The sequence below is a fragment of the Ceratosolen solmsi genome, unplaced genomic scaffold (assembly GCF_000503995.2).
Source record: "Ceratosolen solmsi marchali unplaced genomic scaffold, CerSol_1.0 scaffold1, whole genome shotgun sequence".
Taxonomy (NCBI): Eukaryota; Metazoa; Arthropoda; class Insecta; order Hymenoptera; family Agaonidae; genus Ceratosolen; species Ceratosolen solmsi.
Window position 1 is genome coordinate 15,218,532 of NW_011948415.1, and position 24,750 is coordinate 15,243,281.

Here is a 24,750-nt window from a genome sequence, read left to right on the forward strand (position 1 = left end):
TGCCCCCCCCCCCCCCAAATCCCACCTTAACTATCTCGTCACTACGTACGTTCAACAAGGGCTTACGTAAGGTGAAACTGCGACCGTCGTTTATTATATCGAGGCCTATTAACATATCGTACATTATCAATCTCTTGGATATGTTTATATATATATATAGCAGCCGCTCTAAATAACCTCTCATTCGTTTTACCGTCCTTCGAGACATCGCTAATATTTTAGTTAATCATCAAATTAATCAATGTGCGTTATAAGCTTCTATAACCAATTATATACAAACGGTGTGTATACATAAAAGAATAAGGAATGAAATTTTTTTTTTAAATTTTAAACATTTTGTATAATCTATAAATACCTATACAATATAATGTCAAACGTAAATTCTGTTATTTTCTAATGATAAGAAAAAAAAATTATTCGTAAAAACATTCGTATTATTTCATTCATTCGTTCGAAGAAATAGAAGAAAAAAAAAACAGGCCATTAGGCGTTTTCAATATAACTTTTGATAATTGAATTTTAATGATATCACTTTTCTTCGCCATAGATGCTCAGCGGTAAATTTATTTACAACAAATACTCCAATGTACTCAACGAAAATAGTAGCAACCTGTGCTGATAATAGTGTGCGACTATTTGCTTCTAACGCAAATCAAATAAACGTCCAAATTTTATCGCAACAATCATTAAATGCTACATCAGCAACTTACAGTGAAATGAAAAGTAATTGCATATTTTCGTTTATATTTTTCTTGATTAATAATTCACGATTTAAATTCACTTATAATTTATAATTGCAGATACACTGTTTACGGTTATTTCAAAAAGTGGTGACATTCTTGTTAGCGACACTAGCGTTTATCCCATGAATTTTAAGTAATTGACTTTATTCGTATTCTCGTAATCCTTATCATTTCGTAATTTCATATAATATATATTTGATATAAATAACATTTGTTTAAAGGCATGTAATTATAAATGATGGATCTCAAATAACATGTATGACAATGTTTGAGTATTTTGATGAAATTCGTTACAGTGACGGTCGTCCCAGAAGTAAATAAATATAATATCGTGATATTAATTTTTTATTCGAGACTCGAATTAATTTTTTACCTAAATTATACCTTCATTTTACCTTTAGAGCCGCGTCTTTTTCATCCAATTGGTATATTAATAATAGCGGGGACGGAGGACGGAGATATTATTGTCATAGACAACGATACTGGCAAATCTAAAAGCACTTACTCAGTGAGTCTAAAAACATTATTGAATTTTTCATCTAAATATCATTATGCAAAGTTAAAGTTAAATATGAAAATTAAAAGGCTCATAAAGGATCTGTGGCGAAATTAACGGCATCGTCGAGATGGAATCAAGTAATTTCACTGGGAGTCGATAGATGCATTAAAGTTTGGCGCGTTCTCGCCGACTTGCCTATATGTTTGATTATTTATTATTCGCTTTATTTTATTACGCCGATAACTCAAGTGACAAGTATCGGGTAAGATCATAAATTTTTATGATTAAATGCGATTTGATAAAGTCAATGGGATCGAAATTCTAGCAGAAATACATTAATAATACTTCTCATACAATATATTAATACTACCGATAGAAAGATTTTGTACAAGAATTTATATGTAAATTTATAATTACTAATGTTTCTTAATTCCAGAGATGTATTATGTATGGTAAACAGCTCAAAACACAGTAAAAGACATCAACTTATTATGGAAAATATGTCACAAAGAGGTATTTTAGGATGTAGTATTTTAGAATGAAATATTTTTCGTAAGCTTTGACCGTATTTGCATATGTTTATCATGAAAATGTTATCTTCGCTATGTTAGTAAGCCTCGTGAATAAGTAAGTAATATTAGTAAGAGCGAGCTTAAGTATATATTTTAACAAAATCAAATGTAAATGTTGACTTTTGTATTTATTTATTTATTTATTATTATTATTTTTTTGTTTTAATGAATAATAATGATTAAATAAAAATTAATAAAAATGTTATATTTATATTTATCCAACAGACATTATTACGTGTATGTTTAATAAATATTTTCTAGGCAATAATTATAAAATAAGTGAAAATTTTCACAAAGTATGGCATTTATGTTAATTATTAGGAGAATATTTGGAGATTCGTGAGAAATTACAATTTCTACTATATTCTTTCAGTTCACTTGGAGCACGAGAGTATTCAAGATCATACGGCACTTATCACAAGTATTATAACTAATGAAATACTGGAAATTTGTGCAACATCGTCTTCAGATAATACAATTAGACTTTGGGATCGAGAAAATTGTCTTCTTAAAGTAAATTAATTATTAACAAAATTAAAACTCGTAAATTTATTAATATAAATATTTTTTTAAACAATTATATTTATACGTGTTCTTATTCAATTAGATAGACATATATATATATATATATATATATATATATATATATATATAATATAATATTATGCTCCTAATTTTACAATATAACATATTTTTTAAGGTGATATTTTATTTTATAGCTATATTGTCATTACTTGTCTTTTATATTTTATATAAATTATATTTATTTTTAATGGATAATTTTTCATTTCATTGTGATTTTGTCAAAATCTCAATGCCATTTGTTGTAAATGTTTGTTAAATTGTGAAAGGTGCCGAAAATTACAACGATTAAACTTAATCGAGATAATTGACTCACCGCCACTTATTAAAGTTGACTTTTAATTTTTCTTAATAGACTCAAACTTAATAGACGTGCACAACATGCTATCCATTGAAATCCAAAGATCATGTTTCAATTTATACTATTTTATTGAAATCCAAAGATCATGTTTCAATTTATACTATTTTATTGAAATCCAAAGATCATGTTTCAATTTATACTACTTTCAATTACTGTATGATCTTTATTACATATAAATCGATACATATTGTTAATACGGTTGGCTGTATTCCAGATTTTAAACATGAATATTTGTATTTGGAACATGACATTTTCATCCGCTAGAGGTGATATAGTTTTCGGTGCTGGACGACATCTTTATAAAATTCCATATGAAAATTGTGAATTTTAAACTAATATAATATGATTGTAAATATTTTTTTGCATAAATATTTTAAAAATCTCTTTTTTTCTTTTTTTTTCTTTTTATTGCAGATTTATCACCAAAATATCGCATGAAAATAATTACAAATGAAATTGCTAACGAAGAAGATGAATTTATTGCATCCAAATGCTTGCAAAATAATAATTCTGATGATCAAAATGCAATGTTACATCCTGTTAGTAGTATGCCTTTGGGGTGTATTGATATAAGAAATACGGATATTTTAAGCGTGGATGTTTTAATTTTGAGACAAATCTGTGCAATACTTAATTATCGAGATAAAGGTAATATCGAATAATATGTATATTCGTGTAATAAATTTTAATATCGTAATACATGGTAAATAGTCGGTAAAAATTAGCTCAATATATGTTTAATATTCATTGATTCATTATTATTGATCATTACAATTGACATTTGTACAAAAATTATGAAAAAAAAAATATATATATATAATGATTCATTTTTCTTATAATAACGTTGAAAAAACTAACATTAAACATATATTATTTTTTTATATTTTCTTTGTCATAAGTGCATGAATAATTTATGTACGAATAATCGAAAAAAAAGAGAAAAAAAAAAAATATATATATAATGATTCATTTTTCTTATAATAACGTTGAAAAAACTAACATTAAACATATATTATTTTTTTATATTTTCTTTGTCATAAGCATACAAAATTTAAAATTCAATTTCTCATAATGATAATGACAATATCATAAACCATATAAATAATACTTATAATTGCTAAAAAATAAAAACATAAAACGTACTCAAATAAAGTATGTACGACGCATGGGATATTTATTCTTATAATCTATATTTTTATTAAATAAATAATATTGTAACTTAAAGTGAAAAATATCTATTGCACGTATAAAAAGTATAATATACATTTAACTGGTTAATAATGTGAAACAACTTAAAATCAATGCTTTTAGCCTTATTTTCATTTTCCTTTAAAATACTTAAGAAATAATAATAGAATAAATTAGATAGAATTTGCTGAAAATCAAATGTATTTTTACGCTATGAGTATGTACTTCTTGTGAGTTGACACGAATAGTGTATATATATATAAATGTAAGTAGATGTGTGCCATATTTAGTAGGATGTATAATTATGCTGGTGTAATTTAATATTTTGCTATTCATGTTGTTTCCCACATTTTAACCGAATTTTCCTCCACTTTTTTCGGCATTTAAATGCTTTTTCTTTCATTGCGTATGCTTATAACTTATTTAGCTTAATTAATAAAAACTATTATATGTGCCTAAAAACGATTCGTTTCTGCAATAAATATAATCTTCTATTATTATTTATTGTTTGGTTACCCCCCCCCCTTATTATTCAGTTAAATTTGTAAAAATTAAATTCATTTAGTAATTGCGCTAGAAATTAAGTATCAATAAATTACAATATTGCAGTATACGCTGATTTCATATAATTTTACATATCGATTTTTCAGTATGTAATTTTATTGATTATATATATATATATATATATATATATATATATGTGTGTGTGTATGTATAATTTTTAATAATTTACTTGTTAATAATTGATTATCAGAAATAATGAAAATAAAGAATAATTATATGAAACCGAAGAACGTGGTGTTAAGTAAAGGTGTTCTGAATACAGAAGATTGGGAAAAGTATGTACAAAATTTGTTAAACAGTATGTCACGCCATTCACCGGAAAAACCACCGTACAATTTTCTAAATTACTATAAAGAAAAGTCGAAAGTAAAAAAATCTTTCAATGAACGTGGCGTTTTTCATATGCTGTTTGGTAGAGAATGCAGATTATGCTTTACATTAAAATTTACTTTAAACAACAACAAAAAAATGGATAATATTTCATTAATATTTTTTCAGGATACGATATTGATAATCTCGATAGCAATGAAAATATAACAGATTTAATAAAAAATTCAAGACTTCCAATTACTGGCTTTTTACCAAATTCAGTTCTATATATGCCTTATAAAGAGATAATTAAACCTAAAATTGTTGTAGAAAAGAAGGCTAAAAGAAAATTCGTAAAATATGAATATCCTCTTAAGTTTTATCCAGTAATTTTTCAAATTTTATTATGATTTTCTTGTACAACAGCTTGTTCTTTTCTAATTCATTATAAATATTATTGTAGCAAGAGCCTAAGACTTCCGAGGGACAAATATCTCTTAATCTTTCGCAAATTTTGTTAACCGACACTGTAGAAGGTGGAGAAAACGCAGCATAAAGTATCCATATTTTATAAAATTTTATTATAAAATATTTAATCGATTAATATGTACAAGCCAATATTTAGCCTTAATTTTATATATAACAATTATAAATTATATACAAATCTTATAAAAATAAACGAGGACCGTTATTCCTCTTCTTTGATACATTTTTCTACAAGCTCTCGTAGATTTGGATTCTCCATAGCAGCTGCAATTCTTTCCTTATCATTGATCTGTTTATTTACTAGAAAGGGATTTTTTTTTCTTTTTATACAATAGTACTTTTACATATATACAATAATTGAATGTATAGCACATATAAAAAAATCTTTAAACATCAATTCCAATTAACTTTAAAATCATGTTTTTCAATTATACTATAGCTTACTTTCTTGTTCTGTAGAATGAGCACCTTGTTTGATATAAATATCCAACTTGAAAATGGCTAATAAATGACGTTCTAGTTTTACTCTAATACAAAGTCCAATTAGGGTTGCTAATGAGCAGTGTGGGACCGTTGGATTAAATTCTACTCGAATAACCGTTATTCCACCGGGTGTTGCCTCCTGAATGTTAATGCAATCTTCATAAACAACATCGAGCTGCTCTAATGTTTGCGGTTTTTCCGGATCTTTTATGGTTCGCAGTAAATCTGAAGCAAATCAACTGTGAATAAAGCAGACAAAAGTAATTTCACAAATCCAAAGATTTTTATTTTTCAATTCTGTCTCATAAACATAACCTCAAAAACTGACATTTCTCAACTTGTTTTTATACATAGTAGAATCGTCAGATCAAGGATAAAGGTTTACCAAAAATATATCCATACCATAAATAGATTCTTTGAGCTCTGTTTCATCTTTGGATATCAGTTCCTTTTGATTCTTCACTTTTAAAATATCCTCAGCGTTTTCCATAGCTCTATTAGGAAGCAAACCATCTCGTATTTTGTCATTGATAGCTAGTTTACGAATAAATGATAACATAGCTATCAATGATAACAAATCTAGTGATCGTTGACGTAAAAATACACTAGATATATAGATTACATCACACGAAACTTTTAATCGAGAAATCCCAAAAATTCTTTGGAAAGTCCCAGTTTACATTTACATTTACATTGACATTCGCAAACGAATCGTTATCCAGGCCGTGAATATGCATAAGCCCACGCACACACGCAAGCGCACGTGCATGCGCCTATGTGTGCGATTCAGTAGAAGAGGGGTAAGTCTGGTAGACGGATACTTTTGTGATTAAATAAATTCAATATGAAATTCAATGTAAAATAGAAATAAAGCCGTAATATATATATATATATATATATATATATATATATATATATATATATAGTTAAAATAAGATTCTGTCGAAATAATTTTACAAGCAATAGTTTTAAACTGAAAAACATGAATTTTGTCTTAACGCTTAAAAATTGCACTCGCGAACATCACATCAATATACAAATTTTAAAAATATAAATTATGAAATATTCATATCATGGTTTTAACGTACGAATATTAAATTACGTATATAGTAATAAGTATACGTGTGTCTATTTGCGAACACGTAACGCGCAATGGAAGTCAAGGGTCAATAAGGAATTCGACAATAGTAAATTAAGTGCTCCAAGGTTGCAACACGATTTTTCCTTAATAAATATATCGTAAAGGTAAAATTGGCTTACGTAAACAACGTAATTTTGCAATTGCATTGCATATAAGTAATTTATAAATAAATGAAGTCATGCGTCAATGTGCGATGAGAGAGTTAAATGTCAAATTTTACATTTCATGTTGTAAAGTACAATTTCATCATTTAATTTGTAATTCAATAAGAGATTGACAAGTTTCAACTCGGATAAACCTATGCAACTTTCAATGCTTTAGATTGAATGAAGTCAAGCAATTACGAGTCAAAAAGTTTAAATCACATTATAACCTTGGTAATTTCGAACTTCCAAGTATTGGACCTTCAATGTCACTCACCACCCACTACCCACGTGGGACTACTCACCACACATCAAACATTTTCAATGTGCATCAACTTCTTTTTTTTCATTTTTTTTTTTTTTTTAATAATAAATGGATTTTGTGTTTTGTATTTTGTAATTTGTATGTCAAATATGTCGATAGTGTTTGGAATGTCGTATTCTTCAAATTGAAGCTCGGTAGATTTATATGCATTACCCCAAGTGTTAAAGTTATTTAAAAAATTAATTTTTAACAGTGTATTGAAGAAAGAATTTATTAGAATAAGCTATCGTTGATTATTATTTAGAATGAATAGTTAAAGCACTGATTTATAAAGGAACTTTATCGATCGATAGATAAGAGATAAATTTTACAAAAATTTTTTAAGATAAAAGAAGAAATATCAAATTTTGACTCCAAGTACAATGCAATTCTAAGTGCGTATAATACGTAAATTGGAAGCAAACGAACGCTAGAGATCAATAATATAATGAGATAATTATTGTTTAATAATTGATTGTAAGAATAAGTTTTTTCATAATAAGATTTTCAATTTTAGTAAATAATAATGTATTTAGTAATTGATAAAAAAAAAAAAAAAAAAAAAAAAAAAAAAAAAGTTAGTTGATTATTGGTGAATAGAGTTTACATTCAATTTTTTATTATGCATTATATGTGGATGAGAAATTTAATTATTTATAGTAATAGCCATTTCCCCAAGATAATGTAATAATGAAATAATCGAGAGTGATATAGATAAACATAATATGAAAAAAAAAAAGTAAAATCGAGTGATTTTTCGAAATGCAAATAAGTATTTGGAGGGAAATATAAAAAATAAAATTTGTATCGATATGAAGAAGGCGAAAATAAAAAAAAAAATTAAATTAATCTATAAGTATATACAATTCAATACAATAAATAGCATTTGCAACAATTTAAATTTTAAATTTCAACTATAAATTTCATCAGAAGATATTTTCAAATAAATTGAGCTTAATATAAGACGATAATAATGTAACAATATATTTCGCTGGTTACATTAATGTAAGTAATAATTACATACGCAATAAATATTTATAACGCTTAAAATACTTCGTAATTATGTTATAGAAAAAGATCGCATCAATCAAACAGTACAGCAGGCAATATGCATATATGATTATTTATTAAACAACATATAAACGACCAATAAACAATAGCACTAATCAGCATGTTTATCTATCATAAATATAGTTTTGGAATAAATAATGCTATTATAAATTGACGCGGTAAAAAGTAAAAGTTAATTGTTTGTTGTTGGCTTTGATTTGCCGCAATTAATAAAGAAATGTATTTAAAATTATGAAACTTTTATATTATATCATTTCTCTTCAATTTTTTTTTTTTTTTTTTTTTTAAAGTAAAGAATTAAGAATACTTAAGAGTAGACGAATAATAATAATAACATCGACGACGACGACGACGACGACGACGACGACGACGACGACAACAACAACAACAACAACAACAACAACAACAACAACAATAATAATAATAATAATAATAAGATACATCAATAATAGATTAGATTTAGATTGAAAAAATATTAGTTTCTCGGAAGATTTTGACCAAGTCGATAAATTTAAATACCTTGGTAGAGCAATAAGACTCTAGGATTTTCAGGTAGTAATATACGTCCAGTACGTTAACTCATTGATTTAAAGTTTTAGAGCAGGTAGAATGAGGTTTACATTGACGAACATAAAAAGTTTTCAATCAAAGGTGCGGAAAAGTGTAAAAAGGCAAATCTCCAATGAAGCTGAGTATTGAAAATACGCCGCATTGTCTTAAATATCGTCCGAATTGATAATTTAACGACATTCCTATGTAATATGTTTTTATTAAATGCACTGTTCTGATACGTTAAGCTTCTGTTTTCTCAAATTATTGCGATATATAATAACAGTGCCTCGATTATTAATAGTATTATGAAGTAAGCTATTTTGTAGACTGAAATAAATTGCGCTGTGAATGAGTATTCTTCAAGTTTTAGGTTATGTTGCTGCTCCGCCTTAAACGAGGTAGAGAAAAGGAAGATAATGATGAACGCAATGATTGAGAAAACAAAAAGTCCGACGAGGAAACGTCATTGAAGAGGTATTCGATGATGTAAATAGGATTTTAAAGAGGATTCAATTATCGGAGCACGGCACTCTTCACATAACCTACTTTTAGGCGTTTATATTTGTAGAGCGCCTATGATATGGATTTTGTCGGATTTAGCAGAAATTCCAAACTATTTTTTATTACAAATATTGTATAATGTAAGCTAATGTAGTCGGTAATGATTGCGACATGAAATATTACAATACTGCAGTGAAGTTTACCCTAAGTGGGTAATAAAGTAAGGATTTGCAATGGATGAACGCAGAGTAGCGGATTATTTTGTTGTTGCTGGGCTTCCGGCACAGGACGAAGATGAATTAAATTCTGCTATCGAGAAAAATGATGAAAATGAAAATAAAGGGGAATCGGACGAGAAACTGGAAGATTGGTGTCAGGAAGGAACTCATCTTAAAGACACAAACTTACAAGCACCGATAACTGATTTGGCCATCATTTTTCCAGCACTTGGAGAAACGTGCCCGGAAGGTTTTTCATTATTGGAGTATACAGTTAGTGGTTTTAAAGCAGATTTAAATCACGGTAGTTTACGCACCGAAGAATGTTATTTATGTTACCGTAGGGGTAGAGATAAGCCACCGCTCGTTGATATTGGTAAATAAAACGCTTAACTATGTATTTATTTATTTGTTTACAATGTATTCTAATCAATCTGTTTTTTTTTTCTTTTTAACAATTTGAATGAAATTTATAGGCGTAATATACGATGGAAAAGAAAGAATAATGAAAGATGCAGAAATTGTAATGAAAACCCCAACCGGTTACGTGGCTAATGTTAATAATTCTACATCAAGAATTTTTGTTACGTATCGTAGAGCGAGTAAAAAAATGCCATGTAATTCGTTAGTCGTTACCGATGTGTGTGTCATATTGATAAATAAAGGAGAAAATCCACCTCATGCATTTTGTGTGATTTCAAAAAACCTGAATAAAGGAATGCTGGGTAGTGACGTTTATCTCTGCTACAAGAAATCAATGAACCGGGCTAATCTCATTTCATTTAAGCCTGCTATTTTATACAAGTATCCAAGCACAGACTATAATAACTTTGTATTTCCTAATTCTGTTGCCATGTTTTGCTTACCAATGGGAGCTACAATCGAATGTTGGCCAAAAATTGCAAGTAAACCAAAGCCAGTTTTTTCGACTTTCGTTTTAACTGTTGCTGACGCTGCACAGAAAATTTATGGATCCGCGATAACTTTTTACGAGGAAGTTTTACCTTTAGATAATATTAGTGATAATGAAGTTATAAAAGATAATGTGGAAGTTCCACAAAATGAAACTGGTATGTAATGAATAGTATTACAAATTGCCAAGCTTATTATAATATTTATACCAGCGCGTACGTAGGCTATATTAATTTTTATAATCCCCCTACAGACAAAATCCTTAAATGTAAATATTATTTTCACCAAAAATGTTGTATTTTTTGCTTTGTAAATACACGTTAGTCCTTTAATGCCATTAATTTTTGTACTTTTATACAAAGCGTGTATACGTAACATAAATTCATGGATTAATTCGATACTTTACATAATTATTAGAAAGGTTTATGGCAAAAGTAATGTTAAGCAAAATGCAAAAATTAATATTTTCTTCATTTTTCATAAAGTTGAAAAAAAAGATATAAACTAGAAAAAATCCGAAATCAAGCTTTATTAATAAATATTGCAATAAGCCTTTGCACAATAAACTCGAATCATAATTTAAGCGAATTTAAAAATTCATTAAAGTATTTCAATTTTTCAGAAGATGCAACAGAACCGTCCGGAATAATAACCTCCAAACTAGAATTAAAAAAGAAGCCTTTTAAGAAGTTTGGTATACTTAAGAAGTTGAATTTATCGCAATTGGAGAAGCTTCAATATACCGATCCATCCACGCAGTCCTTAAATATAAGCAAGTCCATATGTATTCTCTCACATTGGCCTTTCTTTGATACTTTCGAGCATTTTCTCGGCTTTTTACACGGACTCGTGAACGGTCAACCACAAAATGTGCCTATTGAGAAATACATCTCGTACTTCCTTTGTGACATACCGTTTCCCAGTCCTCAACGGCCTCGAATTTTCATTCAATTGAGTTCCCAAGACGGATTGATACTCACACAGCCGGAGGATTTGGCTCTTCCCCGATCCGGGGCAAGTTTTCGTCAACTGCTTATCAACTTAGGTATTACAAGGAGCTTTTAACGTTGGAAGGATGAAATTTTAAACTACCAATATACATATAAGCAAATTTTCACTAAATTTTCAGTAAATTTTGAGTAAATTTTGAGTAAATTTTGAGTAAATTTTTAGAACCTAAAAATTTCTTAATAATTTTCTGGTCACTTTTTTTTTTTGTTTCCTTAATGCATTAATATTTCACGAATTTATTACGCAATTCATTACGGGTGAAACAGGTTCTTCTTTTTCACCTAAATTAATAATTCAAATTTTTCAATACGCCGTAATAGACTTTTAATGACGTGATAAGCTCACTTTTAATAAGCCAGACAATATAAGTGGTATGCATTTATTTGCCATTTGCCATAAGATTGCCATGATAACGTCAATTTAATCAGTCGATCGGCGAGAAAACGGAACGATTTTTATAATAATAGACGTGAAATACAGTTTGCTACACATATAGCTAGCCATATACATATTTGTAATGTATTTACGGTATCCAGGAGCAGACAACTGTATGCTGATTTTGTTGCTGGCCCTGACTGAGCAGAAGATTCTTGTGCACTCCCTGCGTCCGGACGTGCTGACCTCGGTGAGCGAAGCCATCGCCATGATCTTGTTTCCCTTCAAGTGGCAGTGCCCTTATATTCCACTCTGTCCGCTCGGGCTTGCGGAGGTGCTGCACGCACCTTTGCCCTTCCTCATAGGCGTCGACTCACGTTTCTTCGACCTCTATGACCCGCCCTCGGACGTTAACTGCGTGAACCTCGACACAAACAACATTGCCATCTGCGATGACAAGAGGCATCTCAACAACAAGCTCCTGCCGAAAAAGGCCGCGCGAACCCTTAAGAGCTCCCTCGACAAGCTCTACCTCAAGCTCATCACGATTAATAAGAATCACATGCAGGAGAGATCGGCAATAACGGTGGACGACAAGGACTTCAGGGTCGATAAGGAGTTTCAGCAGAAGCGACGGGAGCAGGCCTTGGAGCTCGAGATCCAGGACACTTTCCTCAGATTCATGGCTCTCATACTGAAAGGCTATAGGGCTTATTTGTTGCCGATTACCAAGGCACCGACGGTCGGCACCACCGATCCCACCAGTCTCTTCAACATCCAGGGTTTCCTCAGGAGCAGAGATAAGAATCATGCCAAGTTTTATAGTATGGTGGTTCGCACGCAGATGTTTATTAGGTAGGCAATCAGTCAATGGCTCCTCCGGCTGTAAATCATCCAGCTATTAATTTTACGAATTATTACATCTCCAACCCTTACATACCTTAGAGTCAAATATTCAATGCAAAGTCGATTATGTCGAATATACACATATCCGATAAAATTTAACTTTGACAATATTTTTCATTTTTAAATATACGTAATTTAGTAGATAGATATGTATATATATATACTTCATTGCTCGAGAGAGAGATAGAGATAGAGATAGATAGATAGATAGATAGATAGATAGATAGATAGATAGATAGAGAGAGAGAGAGAGAGAGAGAGAGAGAGAGAGAGCATTGAAGCTTACGTTAATATTTGATCACACGAGTATGTCCCTTAGTTTAATTATTTCTCTCCTAATCTCCACGTAAAAGGCTACATTCAATGTTTTCTATTAATTATTTCGATAGAATTATTATTCGTTATGATGCTACAATAACGTTATATATATATATATATATATATATATATATATATATATAACACAGCACGCACTAAAAATATTATAATACAATAATATAAAAAGTTATAAAAATGTTGCATTATTATCATCTGATTTTAATCGTGTTTTAGGTTCATAGAGGAACGAAGTTTTGTTTCCGATATGGATATGGCGGGCCTCGCTTTCTTCGACGAATGCACCGAGAGAGTCGAAGAAGAGAATGGTGAGTGAATTCCTTTTATTTTCAAACTCGGTCAATTAACCGTGCTCTTTTTATCTGTTGTAGCTACATTTTTGGAATTAGATGAATCCCAACACAGCGAGAGAACAGTTTTTATACCTCCGCCAGAATCAGGTATCAATCAATCTGCGATAATGTATGAAAAGTTTAAGCTAGATCATAAATTAATGCGCCCGCAAAAGAATTTTCACTTAAAAAATCCAGCCCTTAACACGTTTGGCATGGCTCCTGGAAGTCCAATGGCACGTAGAACGAAATATGAAATTAAAGTTGCTCAAAGAATGGCTCGTAAGCAGGTACGTAAGGAATGTCTTTATTTATTTATTTATTTATTTTTTTTACATTTTACATTTGTCTTCTTTCAATCATAAATCAGCAGTTCTTGTTATTGATGAACTAGAAATGTGAATTTACCATTGACCATTTAAGCACAGAATTTTTGCATTATAGGCAGCCCTGCCCGAACGCTGGGGACGCTGTTTACTTAATACTTGCTATAGCTTATGGTTTTTACATTTGCCAGCGATGCTGCAGGTATCTCATCAGCCAGCAAATGTATTACATCAAGCTTACGAATTACTTGTAAAAATGCAAAAATTGCGATTAGATCCGATGGAAGAGGTACGATAAAAAGTATACTATTTAATAGTCGATTCCTGATTAATGTACAATAAATAAAATCTACTATACGAAACGAGAACTTGATATAAACGTATATATAAAGAAATTGATAAAAAAAAAACAAAAAAATTACTTGCATAGGTTTGTTATCGAGCTATGATGCAACTTTGTGGAGTTTATGGGCAACCGGTACTTGCTGTCAAGCTTCTTTTTCACATGAAACGTAGTGGTGTTCAACCAAATGCACTTACATATGGATTTTATAACAAAGTAAGTCGCTCGTTTTATGATAAAAATAGCAATTCGATATAAATCTAATCGAATTGGGCAAACTATTTTTTTCTTTATTTGCCCGTGAATTTTTACAAACGAGCCGATTAATTTTAACGATTGTACGAATTGTACAAATATGTATTTTGAAATTCGCCATTACGCAACTATAATATACGGAAAAATTTAATTTAAAATTGATGTGCACACTAAAATGCTCGTTATTTAGGCGGTACTCGAAGCGACTTGGCCCTCGGATATGACGAATTCGAGCCAGTTGATGTGGAACAAACTACGTAACGTGATCGTGGGCGCGGCTCTGTTCAAGAAAGCCGGGAAAAAGAGCGCCAGGCGTCGATTAGGCATAAACAACGAGGCTCTACTCCTTCCCGATGGGCTTAAAGGCCAAAATATAGGACACGCGATCTCACGCTCGAGCCTCGATAGCACACACTCGCAGGATACGGAAACCGCCCACAGTGATTGTAAGCACTCTCAACTCTACTTCAACTCTGCGCGAAAATGTGATGAACAATTAAGAAAATTTTCATAATTTTCTCACAATTTTCTCACAACTCAGTGAGACAAATGGCATTCGATATTTAATCAATCCTTTACCCCAGCTTACGAGCAATAATTTATGCCATTTGACATGTAGTTAGTTACTCTGCCTCGCGCACAATTAAGAAATTGTACTTTTCAGCTCTAAAAGGCAGCTCGATATCAGATCTTCCAACTTTCGGAGTCAATGAAATGAAAAAACAAATGCCCAGGCAAAATAGTATTGTCAAAGATACGGCAATTCTTTGTAATTCGCAGCCCGAAGCTCTTAATCGTTCGCCAAGCGATCCCAGGTAAAATTCAAAGAATGTCACCTTTTATAATTATCTTTTTACTTAGTAAATAGTAAATTGAAAATTCAATTGCCCGTGATAATACGTGACCTTGAATTTCTTAAATACCATCAATTAAGGTCTAAAATTACCTAATGCTGTAAGAAAACAATTATTATCGATAATGGCTGATAATTATATCGAAGGTTTGCGAGATGCTTGGAATCTCCGGTGAAAAGTCCCGTGAGGACGCCCGTCACAGAAAATGATCCATTGGGTGCACTTGCCAACGACGACACACCCATCGTTTCGCCTAGCGAAGAAAATGATTCTAATTGCTCGACGAGCACCTTAACCGTCCTAAGCAACGCGATGGAAGATAACAGACCTGGCGGTCCTCTACTTTTTCGCAGGTACAATTGCCGGGCTGCTATTAATAAAGCAATCATTGTCCGCTAATAATAATAATAATAATAATAATAATAATAATAATAATAATAATAATAATAATAAGGATAACGATAAAAAGAGCGTAGTAGATAAAAAGAGTAGTAGTAGTAGTAGTAGTAGTAGTAGTAGTAGTAGTAGTAGTAGTAGTAGTAGTAGTAGTAGTAGTAGTAGTAGTAGTAGTAGTAGTAGTAGTAGTAGTAGTAGTAGTAGTAGCAGTAGTGGTGGTGGTGGTGGTGGTGGTGGTAATAATATTAGCAGCATTTCCCTTATTTTTTCGTATTTTTTATACACTGAAGGTAAAATATATAAAGCACTTTTCCAATAACAATGTCAACTGTCATAAACGTATAATATGGCATTAATTTGAAAGAAATATTCGTATATAACAGATACACGGATATGAATTATTCGTGTATTTTTTTACACTCAAGTATCGATATTACACAAGCATAATGACTTATAGGTTTTTCGTACCCCATTCGGATATATTAGAAATTTCTAATTACTGAACAGATGAAAGAAGAATAATTACTGATATGGAGCTTGAGCATTTATTTTAAGCCGCTTTCGCGTAACTATTCCAATTGGTAAGAAGCGAAGATTCGATATTGTAAATAAAAAAAAATCACGGGCATCTTAAAATACTCGATTTAAACAAAGCAAATAGGCATTTAAGAATTAAATTGCCGATTATAATCGAATAAACTCAATGCAACTCTCAATGTGCATTATAAATTTCGTCGCCGAACAAGGCAGACGACGCATAAGCTCGCGAATGAGAGAGAAAGTGGCCAACGACGAGCTTAATTAGTCTTAACTAACTCTTTAATTGCAGTAACGCGTTGCCACGAAGCGCGACCTTTGCCATGGAGGAGGCCGGGGGTACGAGTGTCGGGAGTCACCTCCAGCGCAGCGAGACGATGCCCCACTCGGTGCAACAAGCGGAGCAAGAGCGCGAACGCGAGCGTCTCGAGCTCGGGAGCTTGTGGGCACAGAACAAGGACAGCGTGACATCTAGCTTGTCGAGTATTGGCTCGAGCCTGAAACTTAGTTTTGGGTAAGAGACGGTGACAATGACAATGACCATTTATGTTTCTCGATTTAAAGGACTACGATCGATTATCGTTGGCGCTCACAGTGAGGAGTATTCGATTATACGATGATTAAGCTACTTGCTTAATCGATGCATTAGTGTATCCGACACTTTCTTCAATTGAAAAAATTATTATTAAAGAATTTACTTGTTTGCAAAGCAGCGTTATATTTATGTGGCTGCATCGTCGAAAATCTTGCTAATAATCATATTAAACGCGATATTTAATAATTTAATTAACTTAAATTAACCCTAATAACGTAAATAGTGGCTTTTCATTTCGTATAATTATATATGGCCAATAACCTAATGCTTGTAAATAATAAATCTTCAATTGCCATTTTTTATTAACTATTTTTTTTTAATTTTATTTTCGCATTCATTATTCAACGAATTAATGCGAATGCTAGTTTGCTTGCCGTAATGACAAATAATTTTCGAATAATCTCCTCACTGTGAAATTCCAATAAAAGAGATCGAAGGAATAAAGCCATTTAGGCTCTATTCTACAAAGATAATATTAGCTTAGTATTTAGACTTAAAAGTTTTGAATCTCAGAGGGTAATTTCCTAGTTGGCCGTGGACTTCCAGGTAACAATAACAAGCGACTCTATGATTACGTATGATTTCTTTTACAATTTCTCTTATTCACATTAGAGTTAGTGGCATGATCTTTGTTCGTTAATTTATTTTTTAGCTAATCGGCACTTATTTGTTATATTTGCTATTAATTTTGTCCTCTCTTGTGTCTTTGATTTTTGATTTTTTTTTGATTTTTTTTTTTGATTTTTTTTTTTGATTTTTTTTTTTCTCGTCGTTATTACATACGTTTTATCAATGTCCCTAGTAAATAACTATATAATATGAATTAATTGTTTGGCTAATTAATTTTATTTTTACTATAATTTCAACAACGTCATCTACTACCATACCTACTTGATTTTTGTGCACGTTTGGCTTGAGTATAATTTTGAATACAGACGCTATTCGACCGGAGGACTCGCTTTTGCCAAAAACAAGGAATTAATATCGACGAATCAACTGATCGAATCTCTCAGTCTCTCCAGCTACATCAGGTAAAGGCCGATGAAAAAAAAAGAAAAAAAAAAAGAAAAAAAATGACATATTTTTTCTCATTGATTCGTAAAAGCTTACGTACACTGTATTTACGCACTATTAATTGTATAGAATTAAAGCAGTTTACCGTTCAATTTATTTAAAGCTCATACACAATTGTTAAGTAGATTTGCGGTTATCATTTTTTCAAATTGTCTTAATGCGAATAAATATTACGTATTGTTTTATCAATGATGATTTGTATTGGAAAAATGCAAAGTTTTATTTTTGAAAAATTCGATGCATAGGCTTTTTATAGGTTAATTTTTTTTTGTTTTGTTTTTTGTTGTTGCTGTTTTTTTTGTTTTGTTTTGTTTTGTTTTATTTTAATATTCGCTTCTCAAAATTACCCTGCTTCGAATAATACCACAAGCAATCGATTCTACAATAATAATTTATAAATATCATTGATTACAATATAAAGTTTAAAAGTCATAACAATGAATACCTGCCGTATTTATAAACTTCGTGCTCCGTTAGTTATAAATGATTAAAATACTTTTAGAATGAATAAAACTGTTGTTAACGTGTAAATAATTATTAGCGCATTTGTCCGCTAAAAATCTCGTTTAAACATCAAGTTGCACTTGAGTGTGGTGGGATAGAAAGTGTGCTTGTAATTCGCTAAACCAATGCGAAAATTATGAATTTGCCGCTGTTTTCATAGCCCCTCGGGTCTCACTGGGAAAAAATCAAACGAGATTATCCTCGGCGGACTGAACAGCCTCAAGTCCGCGGCAACGACCGTCGCGAAGAAATTCGACGAAATCAAGGAGGCCATCTCGGCAACGAGCACGCCCGTGAAGCTCAAGGAACGCGACCAGAAGCTGGCCTACGGCATATCGCACGAGAGCTTGGACTCGCTGACGGACGGCTCGCAACAGGATCGCAACGAATTTTCCGCTAGAATGGCTGGTAATTACACGATCTGGGCGACTAGTTTAACGAATTTATTTTAACGAGACACCAAGGAGCTTTTGGCAAATTTTTGCCAAAGCAATTGCAATCGGCATTTCCTTTGAAAATCATAATCGCGAGAGTTGTGGACGTACAGCTCGCTAATCACGGAGCTCTCTCGGCCAATACTTTCTTACGTAATTTATGTACTTAGCTACGGGAAATGCCGATCGGCGTAATCTCTTCAATTTTATATTATCTCGACGTTAAAATAATAGAAAATAGAAGCAATCAATGGGGGAAAAAAACCCAACAATTATTAAAGGGGAGGCGAGCGTGGATTTGGGATCCTTGTACGAGCTCGCCGAGTGCCTGTATCCAAAGGGTTCCCGAGAATTGGATGATCGAGTGGCCGTGGAGCTGGTGCTGTCGAGCGCTAGTCGATGCCACAACTGCTCGGCCATCCTCTACGACGAGGAAATAATGGCCGGATGGCAGCCCGAGGACTCGAACTTAAACACGACCTGCCAGTTCTGTGATAAAGCAACCGTTCCATTACTCACAGTCACTATTTTAGATTACAGGTGATCATGCATTATCAGCTCCCCTTCTAAATCTTATCTTTAAGCTAATAACGGCCAAATTTCAATTTGGCTCTCACTGTTTAAGCTGCTCTTCCTGCTTGTACCATTGAACGCACCCATGCCAAGTAAATTAATTTTATTCCTTCCTCTGCGTATAAGTCGTATACGATTTTTCAGCTGCTACGTCTCGATGCATTATGGATCTTTCCTTCTACATTGATATTTATCTTTTAAAAATCATGACGCTTGATAATCGGGAATATGTTTAATACGTGTAATACATTTATTATCTACATAAATTTGAAGGTTTAAGATAATTGTGTATTATGTAACTAATGCTATATTGATTATGATGATTAATCAATCAGAAGGATAAAATCTTCGGCATAATGTTAAATAAAGTTTTGGAAATTCCATTTCAAGATTAATTCTTGAATTATCTCTTTAAACGTCAATCTGTCTGTGTGTGTGCGCGTGTGTGCGTGTGTGTACAAATATATATATATATATATATATATATATATATATATATACATATATATATTGATACGTATGTAAAGTTAAAAATAAATTTTTAATATAAACATTCATTAGAAAACATTGATCAATTGCAAATTGTACAAATATATAAACAGCTTATGACACTTTAGAATTTTCATTTTTATAAAATGCTCGATTATTATCTTTCTTTCTGTCAATTTCATCATATTAATGGCCGATCATGCAATGAAAAATATTTACTCTGATAAAGTAATGCTTATATATATATATATATATTATCTGCCATTGAATTAGCGAAATTTGTTTATATTATCTCGTAGTATTGTAATCGTAGCATAAGTTTCTATTCATTATTAAGAATTTTTATGCAATACCTATATCTCTTTCCCCGTCGGTTCTGTAATATATAAATTGTTTGGTAATACTTGCAGCAAAGTACTGAAATATCTATTAAATAAATTGTAATTTTCATTAAAATAATGCGAGTCTTTTTACCTTTAATAACGTTGCATATTGCATTATTGTTAAATGATTATTATTGAATGAGAAGATAAAAGTTTTTCTATTCTCGCTATGATAATATTCTTAGCATTAGAATGTAAATTACATGTAAATGAGAAAGTATGAGTTTAGTCGCATTATTTGAGAAATTATTAAAGCATGCTCAGCACATTTAAATTTGAAGTATTGTCGATTTGCAAGGCCAACTACCAATGATAAATTAATGCTATTTTTTTTCGAGTATTCTCCGTCGGACAAGTCTTGATAACAAAAAAAAAAAAAAGAAAAAAAAAAAATTGTGAGCTCTACTTCTTGGAGAATCGTGGGGAACCCGTGCTCTATCTCGTAAGAATGGACTCTTAATACGCGCTTCGGAATTCCAAGAGGTAGCAATTATACTTGGTAGCGTATCCTTGGTATCCGGCACGAGTAGACAAATCGACGCGAAGCTAAATCGCTGAAGCGCGCGCCTTTCTGCCTTTCTGCCGGCAGATGCGAGGATAACGAGAGCGGCCACGATCCACTGATGGCGGATCTCCTGCAGGAGCCCCGGGAGCTGCCGGAGCCGGTCACCGTACCATACCTCAATCCCCTGGTGCTGCGCAAAGAGCTGGAGAACGTGCTCGGCCAAGAGGGCGACTCGTGCCTTACTAAACACAGGTTTATCCAGGAGCACCCGATCGTATACTGGAACCTCATCTGGTATTACGAGAGGATCAACCTGGCGAGCCATTTGCCGGAGCTTTGGCTCGGCAACTGCGAGCGCAGTGTCGACCTACTCACCACGGGTTGCCCGAGCGTCGGCGTTCGAACTCTTTGGGACAACGACAAGCTTCACATGGACAGACTGCCAATGTATATACAGTGGAAGAACAACATCGAGGATCGGACGTGAGGATCTTACTTAATTATTTACCCTTTGCCCTTTGCCCTTGGCCTTTGGCCCTTGCCACGATTCGACTTGACTCGACTCAATTATCTTGGCTTGGATATCCCAATATTTCCCCAACTGCAGTTATACTTTGTCGTCGTAAATTAATGTCGATTTGGATTTGGAGCGGCACGACGGCATTTATTCCATCCAATGTATTCTTACGTATAAGTGTCGCGAGTTAACTATTCAATAATTATTCCATTCCAATTTCCAACTTCAAATCCATAATTAAGGATCAATTATTCAGAATATAGATTTTATCGATGAGCTTCTTCGTTAAAGCCCATCGTCCCATTATGCAAAGGCACTAAACGAACTTTGAAACGTCTTATTAATTTATTTTTATCGCCACCCGAGCATACGTATACGCGCAATTGTTCACATATAAAATGAATAAAGTGCTATTACTGATTGTCGATTGATAAAATTTTGCTTCGTTGAATGCAAAATGAAGCATTTTAACGAATGTTAATCTATAATCATTGGCTAACTTTTACATTAACAAAAATGCCTATTCGCCCTCAAACGGAATACACTTATGTTGCGAGTATCACTAATGTTTATAAAAACATTTGTTATTCTCTCTTTTAATAGGTTTATGCAAAATGTGATAACCTATGTAAGGCGCAATGACTTGGCTGAACCAATCAAGAGAGTGGCATTAGAACGAAATAGGAATCGAATTACCGATCAAACGCCTTTCTCCATTTATCGGGACATACTCTTCTTAGCTTTTATTGTTCTTGGAAGAGGAAATATCGATCAAGGTAAATTTTTAATATATCATCGAGATGATTAATCTATTCATTAGAGTCTAGCGATTATTGCAATTTCTAATTCACGATAGAGTTAAAGTACTGATATTTGAAAAATTTTTATGTCTGCGCCTTCGAGGCAATTAATCTTTGTTCCAATGAAAACTGAACTAGTTAACAATGATGCTATTTTAATATTTGGACTTTAAGTACGTTAAAAAATTTTTCTTGAATTTTAAATTATTGTATCGATTGTATGATTATTATATGAGTATCGTAAAACTATTAAAAGAAAAAAGAAGAAGAAAATAAAATAATAACTCAGATAAATAAATAAATGAAAGAATAAATAGAATTAAAAACTCGATCTTAATCAACATTGTCTTGGCCGATTCATAATGATCTATACATTTAGTCTTATTATTCGAAAAGGTACTTTATTAAATAGTTATCGTAAATACATTAACTATATTATGAAATGAACTCACTGCACTCGTGAACAATTAAACAATTTACAATCAACATATTATTCATTATTATTCTTAATTATAGGGTATTTAGTAATTTTATTTGAATAATTATCATTTGTTACCCTATGTATTAGTCAATAGTGAAACAATGTATTTTAAAATAAATACATTCTGCATCGCTTAGATGGATATAATTATTTTGATTCATCGAAAAAAAAAAAAAAAAAAAAAATAATAAAATAAAAAAATAAACAAAGGTAACTTATCGATCAATAATTAATCATACTTATTTAGAATTCAAATACTTTATATTATTTAACGTAGCAATTTGGCGTTTATATATTTTTTAAAGGCTGATATTTAAATTAAATTTAAAAAGGCTTATATTTGTATTTCGATGAGTCAACTTTTCGAATTGAATAGCAATCTGTTATATTCAATATAATTACATAAAGCAGATAAAATGTGTATATTTCAATATTTTGAGCAGTAATTTTAATGTGCGAATATAGCACAAAATAATATTACTGTATAAAAAGTTAATGTATTTCCCGCGGGATTTATAAATAATTATCTTTCACAATCTTGCTTGACTATAAAATAATGAATATATTTATTGCCGATTAAAATATCTCCCGGCGGATTAAAAAATAAAATATTACATTTATGAAATAGCGATAAACTGTGTTTTTATGATAAACTTAACATAAGCGTAAATTTACAAAAATAGGTGTTTTCGATCGAGAATATACACTCTCGCTGGACAAACTGACAGAGGGAGAGGAATCATTATTGTGTACAATCGATACGGCTCCTTCGCTGATGACTCTTTATTGTCGGCACTACTTCAAGCAACTGAACGTCTGATTGTTCTTGCACGTGAGATTGGGAAACGCGAGTATGATATGCTGTGCAATATATAAAAGGAGAGGGTACATTTGTGCCAGTGCGCGTCTTTATGTGTGCGCGCGCGCGCTTGCAATGTACGTGCGAAAGTGAGAGAGAGAGAGAGAGAGAGAGAGAGAGAGAGAGAGATAGCAAGAGAGGGTGGAAGGAATGGATGGATGGATGGATGGATGGATGGATGGATGGATGGATGGAAAGAGTATTCTCCTTTATTTTTGATTATCCCAAGTGGGGACACAACTGAGATGGAATGAAGTTCAAGAGAAAAACAAGATACGAGATAATTGAAAAACCGCGAATTTAAGTGGAACGCGCATTGCGAGAGATACACACAAGTTTACATGGATACGGCCGAGTACATATATATTGTATACATGCAGGTACTACTCGCAAGTGCATGCATACACACGCGACGATACATACATTACGAAGGATCTATTTCGACGAGAACTCCGCGATGAAATATATTTTTTAAAGGGGCGAGTCATTCATGGCCTCTATCCTGACGGACTCGAGAGCCAAGAGGTAGAAAGTGATTTGTATATGTCTATAATATGAATATATATATATATATATATATATATATATATATATATACATACACAAAAAAAACAGAAAAAAGCAAAACCGTGATCAAATGTATGGCGCAGATGGTTAAAGTCGACTTTGAGAAGCTTCGAGCGATGAAGCTTTTCTTAGATTATATAAATAAATATAATTAAAGTATTTTATAAATACGATTTTTCATTTATTTCAATTTACCTTTTCTTCATTCCTTTACTCAAAAAGACAACACTCGATATATTATATTTAATAAAATTTAATGAAAGTGTCCGACATATAAAAATGAAAGTCATACCGTATGCCTCGATTTTATCATTTAATTAATAATTACTTTCAAATTATTGTAATTAAAAGTTGTGGTAGACGAACTACTAATAATTGAAACGTTAATCATTTATACATACTATTCTGTGCTAGTAAATATAGCAACATTGAACAAATTTCCTTTCAATTTATATTTAATAAACAAATAAATACTCTTTAATAACTATTTGCAACGATTAATGTATAGAGTTACATATTTGTCTTTGTTAATTTTTATAAGATTTGTTTAATTTTGTTTTCAATAAACATGCCGATATCGTTAGTTATTCTTTACTATGTAATAAAAAAAAAAAAAAAAAAAAAAAAAAAAAAATGTTCGCCACATTTTTCCGTAATAATAAGTTTTTA

At 31.6% G+C, this 24,750-nt stretch overlaps 3 protein-coding genes across 4 annotated transcripts in view; 2 read left to right on the forward strand and 1 right to left on the reverse strand.

Annotated features, from left to right (window-relative positions):
• The window catches only part of LOC105359101 (uncharacterized), a 9,782-nt gene extending 4,408 nt beyond the window's left edge, over positions 1-5,374 (forward strand). Inside the window, exons 6-17 of the mRNA XM_011495581.1 lie at positions 548-723; positions 801-876; positions 965-1,056; positions 1,145-1,251; positions 1,329-1,504; positions 1,679-1,755; positions 2,188-2,327; positions 2,972-3,077; positions 3,172-3,405; positions 4,700-4,921; positions 5,008-5,204; positions 5,282-5,374. Coding sequence (XP_011493883.1) covers positions 548-723; positions 801-876; positions 965-1,056; positions 1,145-1,251; positions 1,329-1,504; positions 1,679-1,755; positions 2,188-2,327; positions 2,972-3,077; positions 3,172-3,405; positions 4,700-4,921; positions 5,008-5,204; positions 5,282-5,374 — 1,696 coding nt within the window. The remainder of the gene's footprint in view (positions 1-547; positions 724-800; positions 877-964; positions 1,057-1,144; positions 1,252-1,328; positions 1,505-1,678; positions 1,756-2,187; positions 2,328-2,971; positions 3,078-3,171; positions 3,406-4,699; positions 4,922-5,007; positions 5,205-5,281) is intronic.
• On the reverse strand, positions 5,374-6,474 carry galla-1 (cytosolic iron-sulfur assembly component galla-1). Its single transcript, XM_011508213.1, has 3 exons — positions 6,190-6,474; positions 5,749-6,012; positions 5,374-5,604 (listed from the first exon to the last, which is right to left on the reverse strand). The coding sequence occupies exons 1-3, from the start codon at positions 6,344-6,346 to the stop codon at positions 5,507-5,509; spliced, it is 519 nt and encodes a 172-aa protein (XP_011506515.1). The 5' UTR covers positions 6,347-6,474; the 3' UTR covers positions 5,374-5,506.
• A 2,499-nt stretch (positions 6,475-8,973) lies between these two features.
• On the forward strand, positions 8,974-23,630 carry Crag (DENN domain-containing protein Crag). Of its 2 annotated transcripts, XM_011508214.1 has the most exons (18): positions 8,974-10,093; positions 10,194-10,787; positions 11,252-11,674; positions 12,177-12,870; positions 13,474-13,565; positions 13,629-13,879; positions 14,034-14,204; positions 14,346-14,474; positions 14,704-14,959; positions 15,178-15,328; positions 15,514-15,720; positions 16,593-16,814; positions 17,831-17,926; positions 18,634-18,881; positions 19,189-19,447; positions 20,942-21,340; positions 21,978-22,150; positions 23,339-23,630. In XM_011508214.1, the coding sequence occupies exons 1-18, from the start codon at positions 9,733-9,735 to the stop codon at positions 23,473-23,475; spliced, it is 4,863 nt and encodes a 1,620-aa protein (XP_011506516.1). In that variant the 5' UTR covers positions 8,974-9,732; the 3' UTR covers positions 23,476-23,630. The 2 variants fall into 2 exon arrangements, with proteins under 2 accessions (XP_011506516.1, XP_011506517.1); XM_011508215.1 differs by lacking the exon at positions 17,831-17,926.
• Positions 23,631-24,750: the final 1,120 nt, after the last annotated feature.